The sequence below is a fragment of the Heloderma suspectum genome, chromosome 4 (genome assembly GCF_057233095.1).
Source record: "Heloderma suspectum isolate Gila_16-S chromosome 4, 16-S_ref, whole genome shotgun sequence".
Taxonomy (NCBI): Eukaryota; Metazoa; Chordata; class Lepidosauria; order Squamata; family Helodermatidae; genus Heloderma; species Heloderma suspectum.
This window is the reverse complement of record NC_139461.1, coordinates 162,757,361-162,774,740: the sequence shown is the minus strand read 5'-3', so window position 1 is coordinate 162,774,740 and position 17,380 is coordinate 162,757,361. Positions and strand designations below refer to the sequence as shown.

The 17,380-nt window shown below is 47.1% G+C and overlaps 1 protein-coding gene across 1 annotated transcript in view; it reads right to left on the bottom strand.

The window, feature by feature from the left end:
• Positions 1–4,801: 4,801 nt before the first annotated feature.
• Positions 4,802–17,380, bottom strand: part of LOC146347641 (uncharacterized) — a gene marked incomplete at its 5' end in the record, with an annotated part of 39,218 nt that continues 26,639 nt past the window's right edge. The window contains 2 exons of the mRNA XM_084851600.1: positions 4,802–8,409; positions 14,698–14,740. Of these exons, the coding sequence (XP_084707726.1) occupies positions 8,015–8,409; positions 14,698–14,740 (438 nt within the window). The remainder of the gene's footprint in view (positions 8,410–14,697; positions 14,741–17,380) is intronic.

The window sequence follows — 17,380 nt, the reverse complement described above, 5'->3', positions numbered from 1 at the left end:
AAGAGAGACTGAAAGAACTGGGCATGTTTAGCCTTGAGAAGAGAAGACTGAGGGGAGATATGATAGTGCTCTTCAAGTACTTGAAAGGTTGTCACAGAGAAGAAGGCCAGGATCTCTTCTTGATCATCCCAGAGTGCAGGACACGGAATAATGGGCTCAAGTTCCAGGAATCCAGTTTCTGGCTGAGCATCAGGAAAAACTTCCTGACTGTTCGAGTAATATGACAATGGAACCCATTCCCTAGGGAGGTGGTGGGCTCTCCCACACTGGAGGAGTTCAAGACGAGGCTGGACAGCCATCTGTCAGGGATGCTGTGACTTGGATTCTTGGACAATTCCAAGATCTTTCTCGCTTGTAGTGTTGTTGAGCCACGTATCCCCCATCTTGTAACTGTGCATTTGGTTTCTGCATTAGGTGCAGAACTTGGCATTTAACTTAACGATTCCCCCACCCCTACAGCATTCATAGGCCCTTATAAACTTAAAGCTAAGGATGCAGTCCTATTGGGATAGGCAACCACCTCTGAACTCAGAGGTGACCGCCTATCCAATGCAGGGCAGGAGAAGTGCAGAGGGGATCATCCCCTCCGTGCTTCAGCTGCCCTGCATTTGTGGCTAGACAGCCAATTTCAGCTGTCTAGCCGCGAGAAGGTGGAGCAGGGGAAGCGGCTGCTGGATGACACATAGGATGTGTCATGTCGGCATTTCCTCCTTCCCCGCCCTGGAACGCCCCCAGGAACGCCCCATTTTCACCGCTCCACACTCCTCTTCTGAGCACAGAGCGCATGGCCATTCCGAGCTGCCTGTGAGGCAGCACGGGACGGGGGGAAGGTCGGTTCTCCGGGAACCAACCTTGGAGCACGGGCTCCAAGATCAGTTCCGGTAAACCGACGTATCCTATGGCCATCTAGCTGCTGTCTAGTGGCCATAGGATTGCTCCCTAAATCTCTCTCTCACACACACTTATTTATATCCTGCCTTTCAGGATATAAATCCTTCCAAGGCAACTTACAAGTAATATCAAAAGACATTTTAAAAACACACACACACACACAATGAACAATATCAACATGTAGTGGGAATCCCTGTTGTTCAAAAAAAATTGCACAAGTCATTGAGTGGAGGGTTCACTTCTGTGCATAACTTAGTAGGAAAGAAAAGGTAATGTACACTTCTACCTTTGTTGCAGGGGTGGGCATTACAGCATTTCAACTGGGAAAACAGCTGAATGTTCAATGCAGTGTAGAACCACAGTGATAAATTTACTTCCAGATAATTGCAGGAAAGCATTGCCTGAACAGTACAAAGTACCCTAGGAAAGCTTTCCTCTGACCCCTGTACATTATCATTTGTGTAAGTTGACATGACCTTTTGATATCAAATTCCAGGGGGATAGTTATGTTACTCGATTGCACCCAAAAATGTTTCTTTTGAGGTCAGTGTTTCCTGCATTGTGTTTTTTAAAAAACCTATTAGAATTACACGTTTGCATTTTTTAACATTACCTTTGTAGCCCATGTTTCCTCCAGGGTAGCATACATGGAGTTTCCCCTTTTTATCCTCACAAAAACCTTGTGAGGTAGGTCAGGCTGAGAGATCATGAGTGGCCCAAGGTAAACCAGAGAACTTTTCAGTGGAGTGTAGACATTCTATCCAGTACAGCGCACTCTCAGCTGTGGGCAGTGTGGCTGATAAGTCACAAGCTGAGTGGGAGGACTCTGATGACAAAGCCCTGCGGGGCTGCCTTTGGATTGGATCGGCATTCTGCTGTTAGCCAGGGGCCTGGAGCTTTCCAGATGGCAGCCACATCGGGGCCCAGCTGTGCTCTAGATTCTTGCACCCAAAGGCTAGCAAACAACTGCACGTAATAAACTAGAGCTTGAGCTGGCAAGCAGCCAGGGCTCCTCCACCGTTAAGGCTTGTGTGTGACATGTCTTGCCCAGAGAGCTTATATTTTATACTGCACAGACTAGAGAGATAAGGAGGGAGGGAGGGAGGACCGTGAGCAAACAGCGGCCCGTCCATAGACCACTCGGGCGCAATCGGCTGCTTCCTTGGAAAGCTCGCAGCCATCGATCAATCAAATTTCTAAGGAGTCACACAGCACAAATCCTATAAGCGGGTGAAATCTAGTTGTATAAACCATTAAACTTTTACTTGTTTTTTTTTTCTTTTTCGATATTTACATCCTGCCCTCCAATCAATTATTCCAGGCTTCCTTCTCCATATTGTATCTACTGACTGAGTGACTTTAGCCTTAACTATATTCTAACTCGGCAACTCAAGGAGGAATAAGAGACAGGGGCGTTGCTACGCCTGGGCCCATGAGGCTCTGGCTCCAGATCTGTTTCCCAGTGCCCTGGATTTATTTTCCAGAGCCCTGAGTGCCCGTTGGTGCCAATGCAAAGCAGCTTTGCTGTTTGCAGACTGTCTCCCATCAGAGAAGATCCATGCGCAGGGAAGTTTCTGGCAGATCTGGCAGAAGGGTGACTGTTCCAATGCGCCCACCAGGGACCAAAGGACAGCTGGGGAGGCAGCTCCATTCCGTAGATGCCATGAGGTGTGGCTCCACCCCTGCGAGGTCAGGGCGTGGCCATGCCCCTGATGTCACTTCATCTGTAGCGGACTGGGTGGAAGGTCATCTAGCCCCCCCCCATTCTGGTTGCCTGCCTCTGCCTTAATGCCACAGTCCCCCAGCTGGGATTCAGACCCACTTCACCTGTTTTCCAACCCAGTGCTCAGTCACAGAGAGCTAACAATATTTGGTCTAGTAGAACTGCAGTGGTGGCTCCCCTTGTTTGTCCTGGCCTTTCCTGACAAAAAACACCACCCCTGCCCCTTTCTCACATAGGCATTGCTCACCTGGCAACCTGTATTCCAGGGAGCCTCTGCCTGTGAACCTTAGGAGCACAGGAAGCTGCTTTATGTCGAGTCAAACCATTGGTCCATCTAGCCCAGGATTGTTGACAATGACTGGCAGCAGCTCTCCAGGGTTTCAGGCAGGAATTTTTCCTAGTCCTACCTGTAGGTGTTGGGGATTGAACATGGGATCGTCTACATGAAAAGCAGGTGCTCTACCACTGAGCTATGGAGCTTCCTACCTGTCAGTGTCTAGGCGCTCCTTCACACAGGGCTTTTTGTCCTGCAATTTACCTGGGCTTCTGCTTCTGGATTCTTTGCGGGGTTAAGATTGGCTCCCTTACATGGGCAGACATGGGCTGTTTGGGGGCTGTCTTTCTCGGCAAGTTCTCACAGCCTCTTTAGCACCTTCTCAGAATGTTTTGCCTCTCTCTGCTTCGTCTAGGAATTGGGTGGGGAGGAAGCTGAGAGGGGGATGCTTTGTCAGAATTTGCTATGCTTTTTCTTTTTCTCCTCATCCTGCTGACTCCACTGAGGTAGCAGAGAGGGTACCCCAATTTACCCAGTCAGGGAGGACCACCCAGAATATGTAACATCAACCCCATATTTCATGTATATCCTGCCATTCTTCCAAAGAGCTCAGAGCAGCATACATGTCTCCTTCCATTATAGAAGATCCCTGCAAGGTAGCTTAGGACTCCTTCACATGGGGCTTTTATTGCGTGCTCAGGATTGGTCACTCACAGAAGTTTGCGGGTCCTTTACATGAGGTCATCAACCTCCAGGGCATTGCCCACGGTTTTTTACCTTTATCCCGCGTTTTAAAAGATCAGCAATTAGGGATGTCAGAGAGATGTGCAACAGAACCAAATGAGTCCAGATTTTCATGAATCCAACTGGCAGATTCTGCAGTGGACCAGCTTTTCTCTTCTTGGGTGGATTCCTCAGACTTGTGGACCAATTTTCTAACTTTCCTGAATTTTGCCCAAATTTCATTGTAGAAGATTTTTTAAAAATGGCCAAAAATGTGAATTCCCCCCATAGATTAAAGCATGAAAATGCACATTTTGGGGGAATTTGTGCATTTTCACACATGCAAACTTGCACAAATATGCATTTGCACAAATTTGGAAACAAAAAAAAAATCCAATTCCATGGCTGGGTAGACACTAAAACGAAAGGTGCCTGACAATGTGCGAAACACAGGCAAAACGGATCTTGCACAACCCATCCATCCCCAGTGGAGATGATGCAGCATTTGGATGTGACTCTGCTTTAATGGTCATGTGGAACTGCGCCGTTCCGGGATAACCACAGTGCCATGAAGTGAATACAAGGTGGCTTCTCCCTATGGGAGAAGGGAAGATGCACTTGGGCTAGCCTCTCCCCCCCCCGCCTCCTCTCCTCTGCAGGATAGGAAGCCTCCTGTGAAGGAGCCCTTAAGTGGCGTTGGGCGGGGAGACTAGCCCAGAGCACTTCCTTTCTTTCATGATGGGGTAACTTATCATATGGAGCCACCCTATATTTACCTCATGGCACTGTGTTTACAGCAGAACTGCGCAATCTATACTGGAATGTGAGGAAACCTGGGAAAATTTAAAATTAAAGGTTAGCACTCCAATGAGCTCATTTGTTATTGACCCAGGGTGCTTCCAGACGGCGCGTTAGGAGCACTGCCAACCAGTAGGCCCTGTGCAGCGTTTCCACCTCTGCCTTCTTAATGGATTTTCCAAAATAATAAAAAAGACAGAAGAAGCTGCTGAGAAAATACGGGAGCGTCACGAGTAGAAGATGGCGACGTCTGGGCTCCCCACACAATCCCGTGATGAGGCCGGGTGATTGTGTGATGAAAGGCTCATCTGGAGCAGCCCTTGGTCTTCATCTAGGAGATGGGCGGCAGGCTTCAGGTTAGGATTACACACACGCTCACAAGACATGGGGATCGTATGAGGAAAAAGCAGTTTATTTCTCTGGATAAAATTCCAGTACTTATGGAAGACATGCACCTTTTCTTCTTTTTTCAGTTTCTTGAGCATTTCTGACAAATACATAAAGAGAATTATGCCAGGGTATAACAAATCTGAGGAAAGTACAAAATAAGGAAATGGGGGGAAACTGACTGTGAAAATGTCTGGCTCACTTTGGGTTCTGGTGCCACCAGGAGCTCCTCTAAGGGCAGGGGCAGACAACCTGGTGCCCTCTGGATGTTCTGGACTACAACTCCCATCACCCTCAGACAGAATGGCTAATGGCCAGGGATTATGGAGTTGTGGTCCAAAACGTCCAGATGATACCGAGTTGCCCACCCCTGTCTTAGGATATGAACACTATGGAACATTTTGAAACTACTGTATTTTTAACAAGTATGTGGGGAAATGACCAACTGAACTTCAATAATAGTTGGGCATCCTCATGCAATTAAAAAGATTAATCCCCTGTAACTACCGGAGATTCCCAAAACCCGATTCTGCAAATGGCAGAGTGGGTTGGACCAGGGAGCAAAAATCAACCCCACTGACACATACTCTGGTATACCAAGCAAAAGGTAGGCGTATTAAGGAGACCATAATTGTAAGTTGTCCTGACGTGACTATGAGTGGGAGCCCGTGGGACATGATAGGTGCCTGAGGGTGGCTTAGTCAGGCAATAGCAAGTAGGCTGTCTCCAGGCAGACAACTTACTCTGACAAGGCCTGAAGCTGAGGCTGGCTGTTAACCCTCGTGGACCGGCCCACCCCTCCCAGGCTCCTCCCCCTTCACGAAGAATAGAGAGCCTCAAAGAGATAGTCCTCTGACCTGAACCAAGCACTTGGTCGCCTCTCAGTTCCCACTGTGTGTGTCACCTGAGATGCTGAGCAGGCATCAGGAAGCATGAGGCCCCTGGTGTAAATGAGGCTAGTTCCTCTATGGAAGCTGACACGGGGTGAGGTCTTTGGGAATCCCAGTGTGAGGGGCTCCAGTTCAAGGGGTTCCTGGCTGACAAGCTCAGTCTCAGGCTTTAGCTCCTTCATGACTTGCATCACTAGTCTTCCTGATCCAGCTTGTTCCTCCTCCTCCTCTTCCTCCTCCTCCTCCTCCTTTGTGTCAGAGTCCTGGCTGCTTCTCAGAATGGGAGTCATGACATAAGCTGTCTTGAGCATCCTTTTTTGAGGATCTCTGAGGATCGAGCCAAAACGCAAGATATGATTGGCTTTATAAATAACAGCTATAATACAGTTTTACACTGGTAAAAAACTTCCTGACTGTTGGAGCAATATGACAATGGAACCAATTCCCTAGGGAGGTGGTGGGCTCTCCCGCACTGGAGGCCTTCAAGATGAGGCTGGACAGCCACCTGTCAGGGATGCTCTGACTTGGATTCCTGCACTGAGCAGGGGGTTGGACTCGATGGCCTTGCAGGGCCCCTCCACTATTCTATGATTCTATGATCCTTGCTCATATTTGAAGTTCTCTTTTCACTGACTAAATCATACCACAGAAACATCATATAGGCCAAGCTAGATGTGATGACAGAGACGCGTGAATGCATTTCCACTCTCTTTAAACTTTCACAAATACTAATGGAGTGAAGGTGGGGCGGGTGTAGTCTGGATTGGGACTGTAGTGCTTTCCTTCCATGCCATTGTTCTTCATGAAAATCCCCCCACCCCTATCAGCATGGAGAGGGCAATTTTCATTGGGAAAATGGCACTGAGGGAAAGGGTTAATTCCACCATCATCCCAGTCCTGATCTGGATTAGAGTCCCCATGGTTGCTGTTTTATTTGTGTTAAACATTTTGTAATCTTGTATAGGTTTTATTAATGGCCTTTGGCTTGCAAATAAATGACTAGCCAGACTGGCTATTTGCAAAAGAGTGAATACGCATTCATGCACCTCCTTATTGCATCATGTTTGGGCCTTAGTAGAAAGAAAACTCACCATAACCTCTGCCAGGGGCACCCTCCCGTTATCTGCTGTGATGCCACACTCCATACGGGAGCACAGCCAAAGACCAAACACTTCTCTGAAGCTTTCCAGTTGACAATGAAGATATCATCTATATAAAGCTTAAACAGGTAAGACACAAACAAGTGTTCAAATCTTGCTCAGTTAAGGAGTCACAGTAGTTCCTCTTTGGGAGTTTTGCCTTTGAGCATCCCAGCTAGGGCCTGAAGGACAGGAGTTTAGACGCACAGCCACTGCTTGAGGAGGGACATCGGCTGATCTAGACTTAGGCAAGAAGAGCAAGAGATGTGTCTCTTGGGGAGGCTCAGAGGAAGGTTTTTGCTTCACAAGTTGTACCCATATTTGACAGGGAAGGAATACTCTCCCAAGGCAGATGGATTAGTTGGTTCATTTGTTTGAGGCATGTAGATTTCTTCTACTGAATTGTTCATTGTCTGCAAGGGTCTCTGGAACTGGGGGCCTCATCTTCTGCTTCATGGAAAGGGTGGTTGCCCCCTCCTTCCTTCCTCAGACATAATCAACTCCTCAGGCAATGCTCTCACAGATTTTCCTCCTCAGTCACAGCTTAAGTGAAGCACTGCAGGGCTCCACTGGAGTACTGCATATGATCTCAATAGCAGGGTGCTCCACAGTCTCTTCACTTGATATGTTCCAGACTTGTGAGATATTTTGTGGCTGGGAAAACCACAGATGTCAATTTGAAAAAAGAAGAATCTTGAGAGAACCCGCGGAATCTCACAAGGTTGCAGCAGATGTAACACATGTGAGCTGGCAGCAAGGTGAAAATGTCCTAAGTTCTCTCACCGCGGCTACCAGCAGCCACTGTTATTTCACACCACACAGTCCTTCTCTGTTCCTGCGTTGGCATCTCTGAAAGACTCTCAGAATTCTTTCCATGACTCCAGCTCATTTGTAGGTCATAGATCAGCAATCTGGTTTAGCTTCAGCAAACAGGAAAGTAGCCCTGTGCAGCTGACATGCTGTATGGAATAAAGGGAGGGAGGGAGAAAGGGGGAGGGGCAAAAAAAAGAAAGAAAGAAACTAATTACAGGCATTTTCCATTTTCTTTTCTAATTGGCCATGGGAACTTTTCCTCATGAATCCATCAAGTGGGAACCCATCTTGGATAAGATTAATTCAGAATCAGCATGTCATTGTACATACTGTATGAGCCCGTAGTGATGACTTCACTGGACATTTTTTTGGTTTTCTAATGTCCAGGTGTACAGTATGAACGAGGAGTTAACATAATGAGGCTCAGTGTCAGGTCCTGTTTGGCAGTTTCATGATTTGCTTCCAAATCAACCTGGTCATTGGAATCATATTTCAAGTAGACCTCATCCTTAGAACGAAACTTATGCACGATGAGTTCTTCCACCTCTGTCTTCCGGCCACTACAATTTACAACCAAGAAGTCCTGGTCTGGCTGAGAGTAAGCCTTGAGAATCAGTGAGCCATTTGCCCTTTGCAAGGTGATGGTCCCCTTCAAGAAGAACAGGTAGAGGCCATCACAGTGGATTGGGATGGAGTGCTTCACATCATTGGGTTCCATTGTGCCATCCTTCCATTTAATGCCAATGGGATTCTTGTAGACAATGGACTGATCTGGAATAGAAAAATCCCAGAGAAAGCCATGGATGCGTCAGCCTCAGAGCCACAAAGTTCTCTTTCCCCCTCCCCAAAGTAGATTTTCTTTTCTGCAGGGGGGTTGGGGCAGGCGGAGAAATTGTGATGGGAGAGACAGTGACCTGATTCACATGATCATTGGAGCCCACTCTGCCTCATTTAAGCCATGATGAGCACCAGGTTGCCTATTCATTCAGGCCGCAGCTTGTCATGTCGTCTGAACCCAGGCAGCAGGGCTTGTTTGAGAATTAAACAACTCTCAAATAACCCATGTGCTGTTGTAGGGTTATTTTAGGGTTGTTTAACCCTCAACAATCCCTGCCACTTGCGTCTGGATGACATGACAAACCATGGCAACCCCCCCAGGGGGTGAATATTCAAAATGGCAGGGTAGGCTGCAGTGATCGTGCAAACTGGTCCACTGAGAAAATCTATGAGAAAAGTGAAGAAACAAGGGGATCGACCTGAAGCGTTTGTATTGTTATGGGTTGGGGGTTGGTCTGAATGATCTTTCAGGGGTCTCTTACAGCCCAGGGCCTATGATTGCAAAGAGATTCAAGATTCCTTCCTACTATGCAATCCTTGGCTCTATAAGTAGAGCTACCAGTGTGGGTGGCTTGAGGCAACACCGCTTAGTTAAAGGACAGTGATAGCTGGTAAAATTCTGGCGATGTGTTTCAAGGGAAGTTAGGATGGCCCAAGAAAGCATAGGTGATGAGTGGAGATGACTCATCTTTCTCCCCTGCTGAGACAAACGGAGGGAGGCAAGTGAGGTATGTGTATGGAGCAGGAAGTCAGCCTATGCTGGAACTGGATCTGAAAAAGAAAGCGGGAAGCTGACTTTGCCCTCTGCACAAAGTTCTTGGGCACTATGGGTTCTCACACACATCTGGTGGGGAACAGGAAACCGTTGGAATGTTAATGCTGTGAACCCGCATCTTATGCCCAGCCAGGATATATGTGTAAATAAACCTGATAACACAGAAACAACGTAGCCTACAGTGATAACCCTCTAAAGAAACTGAATACTGGGTAAGCACTGGAAGCCCTGGCCTTCTCACCATTTGGAAGTGGGGTTCACATGAGTAACAGTATGAAGCATAACTTGTCACTCAGAGTTTTCTGTTTGTGCATATGACTGTGGCTGGTAAGCGGGGTGGGGTGGAGTTCAGTTGAATACCCTCACACTTTGAAGGCATGTGTGATGGGGGGGGGTGCAGTTGCCAGATACACAAACTGGCATGCCTACACAGGGCTGCTCCATGCTGTGGGTTCTCTTGACACAGCCACCAGGTGTGCAGGTGGTAGAGGACGAGGCTAGCTGGTGTAACTTCATGACCCCCTCAACTCATGTGAAACCCCGCCCCCCTGTAGTTAATGGGGCACGGAGGGTGTAGAGGTGACAAATCAAGCCTTGCTATCCTCATCTACAGTTGCCAGTGGATCCAGAAAAACCCAGGCCTGCTATCATTTTTTTTTTTTTTACCACTTGGCCATTTGCCAGAATGTCTTGAGTAAAAAGATTTACTTATTTTTTCAATCAAAGTCAGCATTCTCTTCTCACACTGCACAGACCCACAAAGAACATAAGCCATAGATGTGTGCTAAGGAACCAGTTTGTTCAGGTTCGCCTGGATCCCCATTTCACATGCGCAAGAGACTGCAGAGTGCATGTCTGATTTTCCCCCACAGCCACCCCCACAGGGTCTGTGAAGCTGAGGCAGGCTAGGTGGGTGGGAACAGAGAAGCATGGTGAGTTGGCAGAGGCAAATGCAGGGCTAGCTTACACACCTGCTCCCAATCCATGCAGTCTTGCTCTAGCAATACTTCTGGACAAGGCTTATATTGTGCAAATACCTTTCCTCATTCACAGAATTTTACCGGGGGGGGGGGGGGTGTTGTCGAGATGATTCCATTCATAACCCTCCTGTGTTTTCCCACGGCTTCTTCCATCTTTTGTATTTCCTCAAAAACCCCATTAAGGAGGAAAAGGTGGATTAGTTACAAAATGTCTTTTCACTGGTAGTGTTTGGAGCCCCTCGCCAGGAAGCACCTCGGAACAGGAACAGAGACTCAGCCCATAACATCTGCCAGTGCCAGGAAGGGCAGCTTTGCTCCTGCTTTCTGGGCTGCCAACCCTGACACCTGCCCTGGCCCTGGCTCTGCCCCTTGGGTTTGCCCAAGTATCAGAATAAAAGGGGAGAGGGGGAGAAACCAGGGGGGCGTCTCCACCAGTGATTTACTCTGAGCTGGCTGCATGTTGTGATCCTTAGGGATGACGTTGTAGCCCTCCAGCAGCCACCCCGGAGCTTATCAGGGAAAAACCAGATTTCCCGAGACTGCTCAAAGTCCTTTTCTTTTCCTCAAGTCGGGTTCTCCCTGCGGTGTACCCCAACCTGTGTGCCCCAAACCCCGCATTGAGCTCGGCTATGCTAGCCCTGCCCAGGGCTGTGCCTTTCACCCTAACCTCGGTCAAGGGATGTTTCCTGTGTGTTTCCTGTCCCTGCACAAACCAGTTGGTGTCTACTCAGAATAACTCCCATTGTGGTCAATGAGGCTTGGCCCCTGAATACCCACATCAGAATTTACAGAGATCCCCCTGCAACTGAAAGAGCACATTTTAAAGCCCAATTCTTTAAGTGCAATTAAGCACAATCAAGGCTCTGATTCATTGCCTTAGGAAGCAACTACTTCACAGTGTGAAGTTAGAACAGTTTGAGTTCCTTCATGACAGATGACATCATCACCAATCTGCTACCAACCAGCTGTTTTCCCCTTGAAAAGCCGCATTTTCTGAAATTCCTTTTATTCCAACTTTTTTAATGAAAGCGGCTCCCTGGCAGTTTCACCACAGTGTGCCATGTCTTCTGCATTAAATCCTGGGCGTGCCTCTGTGACCTGGCAGTGACATGGTCAACGGGGTGGGATGCCCCATTCCCTCTTGTTTCCCCAGTGGAAGTAATTTTTCCCATTGAGAAAATCCCCAGGGGCACAGCAGCAACCTCTCATATTATTGTAGTAGTGGGGACACTCATTCACCTTAGCTAGCCTGCTTTTAATCTTTAACATATCCCCCCTTCTGCGGATATTTACTCAGAAGTAAGAAATAAATCTTGCTTCCCTGCAGTGAAAGGGTTAAAGGCTAACTTTAGTAACTCTCCCTAAAGTGTTCTTTCACTTGTGCTTCTTTGATGTTCTGTAGTTTCTCTGTTGTTTGTTATGTAAAGTCCCTTCTCCGCTTTATCTTGCAGGGAGAAGGAGAAAAGGAAGGTTGGAAGCAATAGGCAGAAGTGCACACATGGGGAAAAATGGGGTGGGAGCAATAACTCTGCAGCAGATTGCTGGGATGCAGTGAAATTGGTGTGGGGAGGAGCTCTCAGGAACCTTCAGATGCTGCACTGGAGAATTGGGGATTTTGGTTTCTTCAGGGAAATCTGCATACATGGGGAAAATTAGTTGCTCTCCATTCATAATAATGTAGTAGCAGGGGGGAGCCTGGACAGGGGCGGGAAACAAGCCTCTCTCATTGATTGAACAGCCCCTGCCAGTTGGATGACATTCAATTCTACTCCCCCACCCCACAGGGAAGTATGTTCCTTTCAAGAACTGATAACCAGATTTTAAAGGTACACTACACTTGGCTTGTGATACGTTCCATGGGGTTTTCTTGGCAAGAATACTGGAGTGGGTTGCCATTTCCTTCTCCAGTGGACCACATTTTGTCAGAACTCTCTGCCATGACCTGTCCGTCTTGGGTGGCCCTGCACGGCATAGCTTATGGCTTCACTGAGTTATGCAAGCCCCTTCGCCACAACAAGGCAGTGATCCATGAAGGGGAAATGCAAGAAAGAAAGAAATGCAAGAAAGCAAAGTGGCTGTCTAATGAGGCTTTACAAGTAGCTGAGGAAAGAAGGGAAGCGAAGAGCAAGGGAGAAAGGGGAAGATATAGCCAACTGAATGCAGAGTTCCAGAGAATAGCAAGGAGAGACAAGAAGGCCTTCTTAAATGAACAATGCAAAGAAATCGAGGAAAACAACAGAATGGGAAAGACTAGAGATCTCTTCAAGAAAATCAGAGATCTCAAGGGAACGTTTTGTGCAAAGACGGGCATGATAAAGGACAAAGAAGGCAGGGACCTAACAGAAGCAGATCAGATTAAGAAGAGGTGGAAAGAATACACGGAAGAACTATACAGGAAAGATCTGAATGTCCCTGATAGCCATGACAGTGTGGTCACTGAACTTGAGCCGGACATCCTAGAGAGTGAAGTCAAGTGGGCCTTAGGAAGCATTACTAACAACAAAGCTAGCGGAGATGACAGTATTCCAGCTGAGCTATTTAAAATCCTAAAAGATCATGCTGTGAAAGTGCTGCACTCAACAGTGGCCACAAGACTGGAAAAGGTCAGTTTATATTCCAATTCCAAAGAAGGGCAATGCCAAAGAGTGTTCAAACTACCGTACAATTGCGCTCATTTCACATGCCAGCAAGGTTATGCTCAAAATCCTACAAGCTAGGCTTCAGCAGTATGCGAACCGAGAACTACCAGAAGTACAAGCTGGGTTTCGAAGAGGCAGAGGAACTAGATATCAAATCGCCAACTTTCGCTGCATCATGGAGAAAGCAAGAGAATTCCAGAAAAACGTCTATTTCTGTTTCATTGACTACGCTAAAGCCTTTGATTGTGTGGATCACAACAAACTGTGGCAAATTCTGAAAGAGATGGGGGTACCAGACCACCTTACCTGTCTCCTGAGAAACCTGTACGAGGCTCAAGAAGCAACAGTAAGAACCAGACATGGAACAACTGATTGGTTCAAAATTGGGAAAGGAGTACGACAAGGCTGCATATTGTCGCCCTGCTTATTTAACTTATATGCAGAGTACATCATGAGAAACGCCGGGTTGGATGAATCACAGGTCGGAATTAAGATTGCCAGGAGAATTATCAACAACCTCAGATATGCAGATGATACCACCCTAATGGCAGAAAGTGAAGAGGATCTAAAGAGCCTCTTGTTGAGGGTGAAAGAGGAGAGTGCAAAAGCTGGTTTGAAACTCAACATTAAAAAAAACTAAGATCATGGCATCTGGCCCCATCACTTCCTGGCATATGGAAGGGGAAGAAATGGAAGCAGTGACAGATTTTACTTTCTTGGGCTCCAAGATCACCGCAGACGGTGACTGTAGCCATGAAATTAAAAGACGCTTGCTCCTTGGGAGGAAAGCTATGGCAAACCTAGACAGCATAGTAAGAAGCAGAGACATCACCTTGCCGACAAAGGTCCGTCTAATCAAAGCTATGGTTTTCCCAGTAGTAACGTATGGCTGTGAGAGCTGGACTATAATAAGGAAGGCTGAGCGCCGAAGAATTGATGCTTTCGAACTGTGGTGCTGGAGAAGACTCTTACGAGTCCCCTGGACTGCAAGGAGGTCAAACCAGTCCATACTAAAGGAAATCAACCCTGAGTGCTCATTGGAAGGACAGATACTGAAGCTGAAGCTCAAATATTTGGCCACCTAATGTGAAGAGAAAACTCTCTGGAAAAGACCCTGATGCTGGGAAAGGTTGAAGGCAAAAGGAGAAGGGGATGGCAGAGGATGAGATGGCTAGATAGCATCACTGATGCAATGAATATGGACTTGAGCACGCTCCAGGAGAGAGCGCAGGACAGGAAGGCCTGGCGTGCTATGGTACATGGGGTCATGAAGAGTCGGACATGACTGAATGACTGAACAACAACAACACTTGGCTTATCTTGCTTTGTGTGTCCCTGACAGACCAACACTGATTCCATGAAAATCCAGGTAATACTCCAACATGTTTCTCATTCCGTTGTCGTGAAGATCTGCCTCCCCCCCCCCCCCCGAGTATACCAAGGAGAGGAGGGTTTCTTCTCAGGCTGTCACAACCCAGTTTCAATCTCCTACCTCCGTCACTGGAAGAAGGTGGGAGGGAATCAATACATTTCAGTATGCCAGTGGGAAGAGGGTTCTTCTCTTCTTGGCAAACACCATATGTCTCTTCTCCTACCTGGATTCACTAGAAGGAAGGGGGATAGGAAAAGGGACGGAAGAGGATATACTGTGCCAGGGAGGAGGGGTGGGATTTTCCTCTCCCTTATGTAGCCTGGTTAGTGGTAAGGGACAGGTGTGCATTAGGAAGGGAGGGTTGTTTTAAACCAAATACAATGCACCTCAAGCCTTTGGGATAGGGCAGAACGCATATTTGAAACGATAAGCAAGAAATAAACAATGCTAACTCACTGCTGGGCTTGATGTAGATCCAGTCTGTCTGTGGACCTGGGCTCTGAAACAGAAATGGAAAAAAATAGCATGTTAGGAAAAGTATCCACAAGCCCAAGGTGGAACTGCAGAGTGCAGACTCAGGTAGCGCATACAGGATGGAAAAAGGTGCATCTCACACAATGAGGAGCCTGTTGCAAGGGAAGTTTCATAGAAGTTGGTTGCAGTCATTTAGTGCAACTATTTCCTGCAAGCCACAGAACACCAGTAATCCAGTGAACCTGCAAAAAAATTCCCAAATCTGTTTTATTTAACTTGTATAAGTAATACATTGCTCATATCAAAACTCTAGAAAAATATATTTGAGGGAACATTTCCAAACTGCTGATTTTAAAGATGACTGCTATTATAATGTGAAACAAGATGCATCTGTTTCTTTTCACCTACAATAATCTTAGCTTCCCAGTGACAAAGAATATGTAATGTAGAGATATGTATAACAAAAATGTGTTCAGATGGCATATAGGAAGCTACCTCATATCATGTCAGACTACTGGTCCATCAAACTCAGTATTTACACAAAGTGGCATTGACTCTCAGTCAGGAGGCTTTCACAGCCCTACCTGGAAATACCAGGACTGAACGTGGGGCCTTTTGCATGGAAAGCATGGGCTCTACCACTGAGCTGGGGTCCTTCCCCCATATACCAGAACAACAGGCATGTTTGGAGAATCATAATTATTTATGACCTTTGTCATAAAACTTGCACATATGTGGAAATAACAATGCTATTCCATTTCATTAAGTCAATTTAAAAGTGATGGGTTTTCTTCAAAATATAAGTATCTTCAACGTGGTATAATATTATTCCCATTTGGTTAGTAGCCCAAGCAAGACATTGGGCAAGTTTGCATCATGCTATGCCAACCTCAAGATAAACCATGGTGGGTTGTTTTTCGCTGGATAACCTACGTTACTTCTGACAGACGATTGGGTGCATGCAGCTTGCCACAGGTTGTTTTCCCCTCAGTCCTCCCACCTACTCCTGGCACTTTCGTAGGAGAACTCAATGTTTCTTCATTCCCGATGTCAGCACCCTCTCTGCGATTGGTCTGCTGGGATTGCCAGCTCATGAAGGAAACTCTCCCCTCCCCCATCAGATTGTAAAAAGGAAATAATTTTCTGAGGCCTTAATGTGTTTGCAAGGATTTGTAAAAATAATGGGGGGGGGGGGTTCGCTCAAGTGCTCAAGAGCGCAAGACCATCTGTCTGCTATTTAGCCCAGTATAGGATATTCCCCCTCTTGTCAATGTCCTTGACAATTTCATCCTCCACTTTGGTGCTTGCCAGCCAACACTTAAAAAAAAGGCTGCTTCATGAGCTACCGAAGTAATTACACCTGCCTGAAAAACTCCTTCTCCTGCAGCCACCAGCCACTTTCAGCTCCCCCCTCCTTTTGTGCTTGTCACTTGCCTCCACTGATTTTCGTTGCTAGCTGTCAGATATATATATGGGTTACAGAGCAGTGACAGGTGAAGATACGCAAAGTTCAAGACAGAGCAGTGATGGGGATCGGTAAATATATGCAAATTTCAAGGCAGAGCAGTAAAGCAGAGGGGGAAATTACTCAGACTGCATAGCAACAGACTTTTGAATATGCACACTTGTGCAACACTGGAAAAAAAAGTAATTAAAAAAAGGTTGCGAATGCATTCAGGACATTCTCCAGTGTCATTTCTTCTCGATTTTTAGGAGCACAGGGCAGAGGGCACTGACAAAGGATGAAAGAAGATGGCAGCAGCACTAGCAAGGTCACAAGGAGCAGCAGAGGTTTTTTAGCTATTCCCAACAACCCATGATTAAGTCGCCCTGCCAGGTTCAGATGTCATGACAAGTCACCCTGAAGAGCCCAACAAGCTATGAATTCTCAAGATGGCTTGTTCATGAAAACAACCCACAATGAAAAACGGCTCTGGGTCCAGACATCATGACAAGCTACCCTGAAACAACCCACCATGATTTATCGTGTTGTGCCCACCAGGTCATTGTGTAGAAGTGTATTAAAGTATGGATATTCCCAGAAATACTCCAATTCAGTACACCAAGTTCATGGCAGACTGGATGGAAATATTTTCCCTGGAATGGGCATAAATGCAGCATAATGGGCATAAGCCAGGGGTCAGGCGTTGTAAAGCAGTGCCACAAGCACATGTTACCACAAAGCAGGGATGTGGAACTCTTTTAGCTCACGGGCCTAATCAGGCTGGCGGAGGTTCCACATCGAGCCCATGGAGCTTCCTCGGGTTCCTCCAGAGAGCAGGGCGTGGCTTTCAAGCCCTGCCTCCTGGAGGAATCCTTGCTGTTATCTCTCATTGGAGACTGGAGGTAACAGCAGGGATGCATGCAGAGGGGGACTCTGCAAGTGCTGGGAGCAGCAGCCACTCTTCCCAGCACTGGCCAAGCAGCTTCACTCAGCATATCCTACATGAAGCCAACAACAAAACCGGGGCTGGGATGAGTGGCAGCTCCTCTGAGCACCTGCTGAGTCCTGTTCTCCATCCCTCGCCCAGCACAGAGAAAGGCAAAATGGGCAGGCTGATGATATCAGACTGACATCATCAGGTGCCTGGGTGGGTAATTTGGCCCCTACCCAGAAAATGTTCTGCACCCTTGCCACAGAGGATGTGGCAGCAGTTGGTTCTAT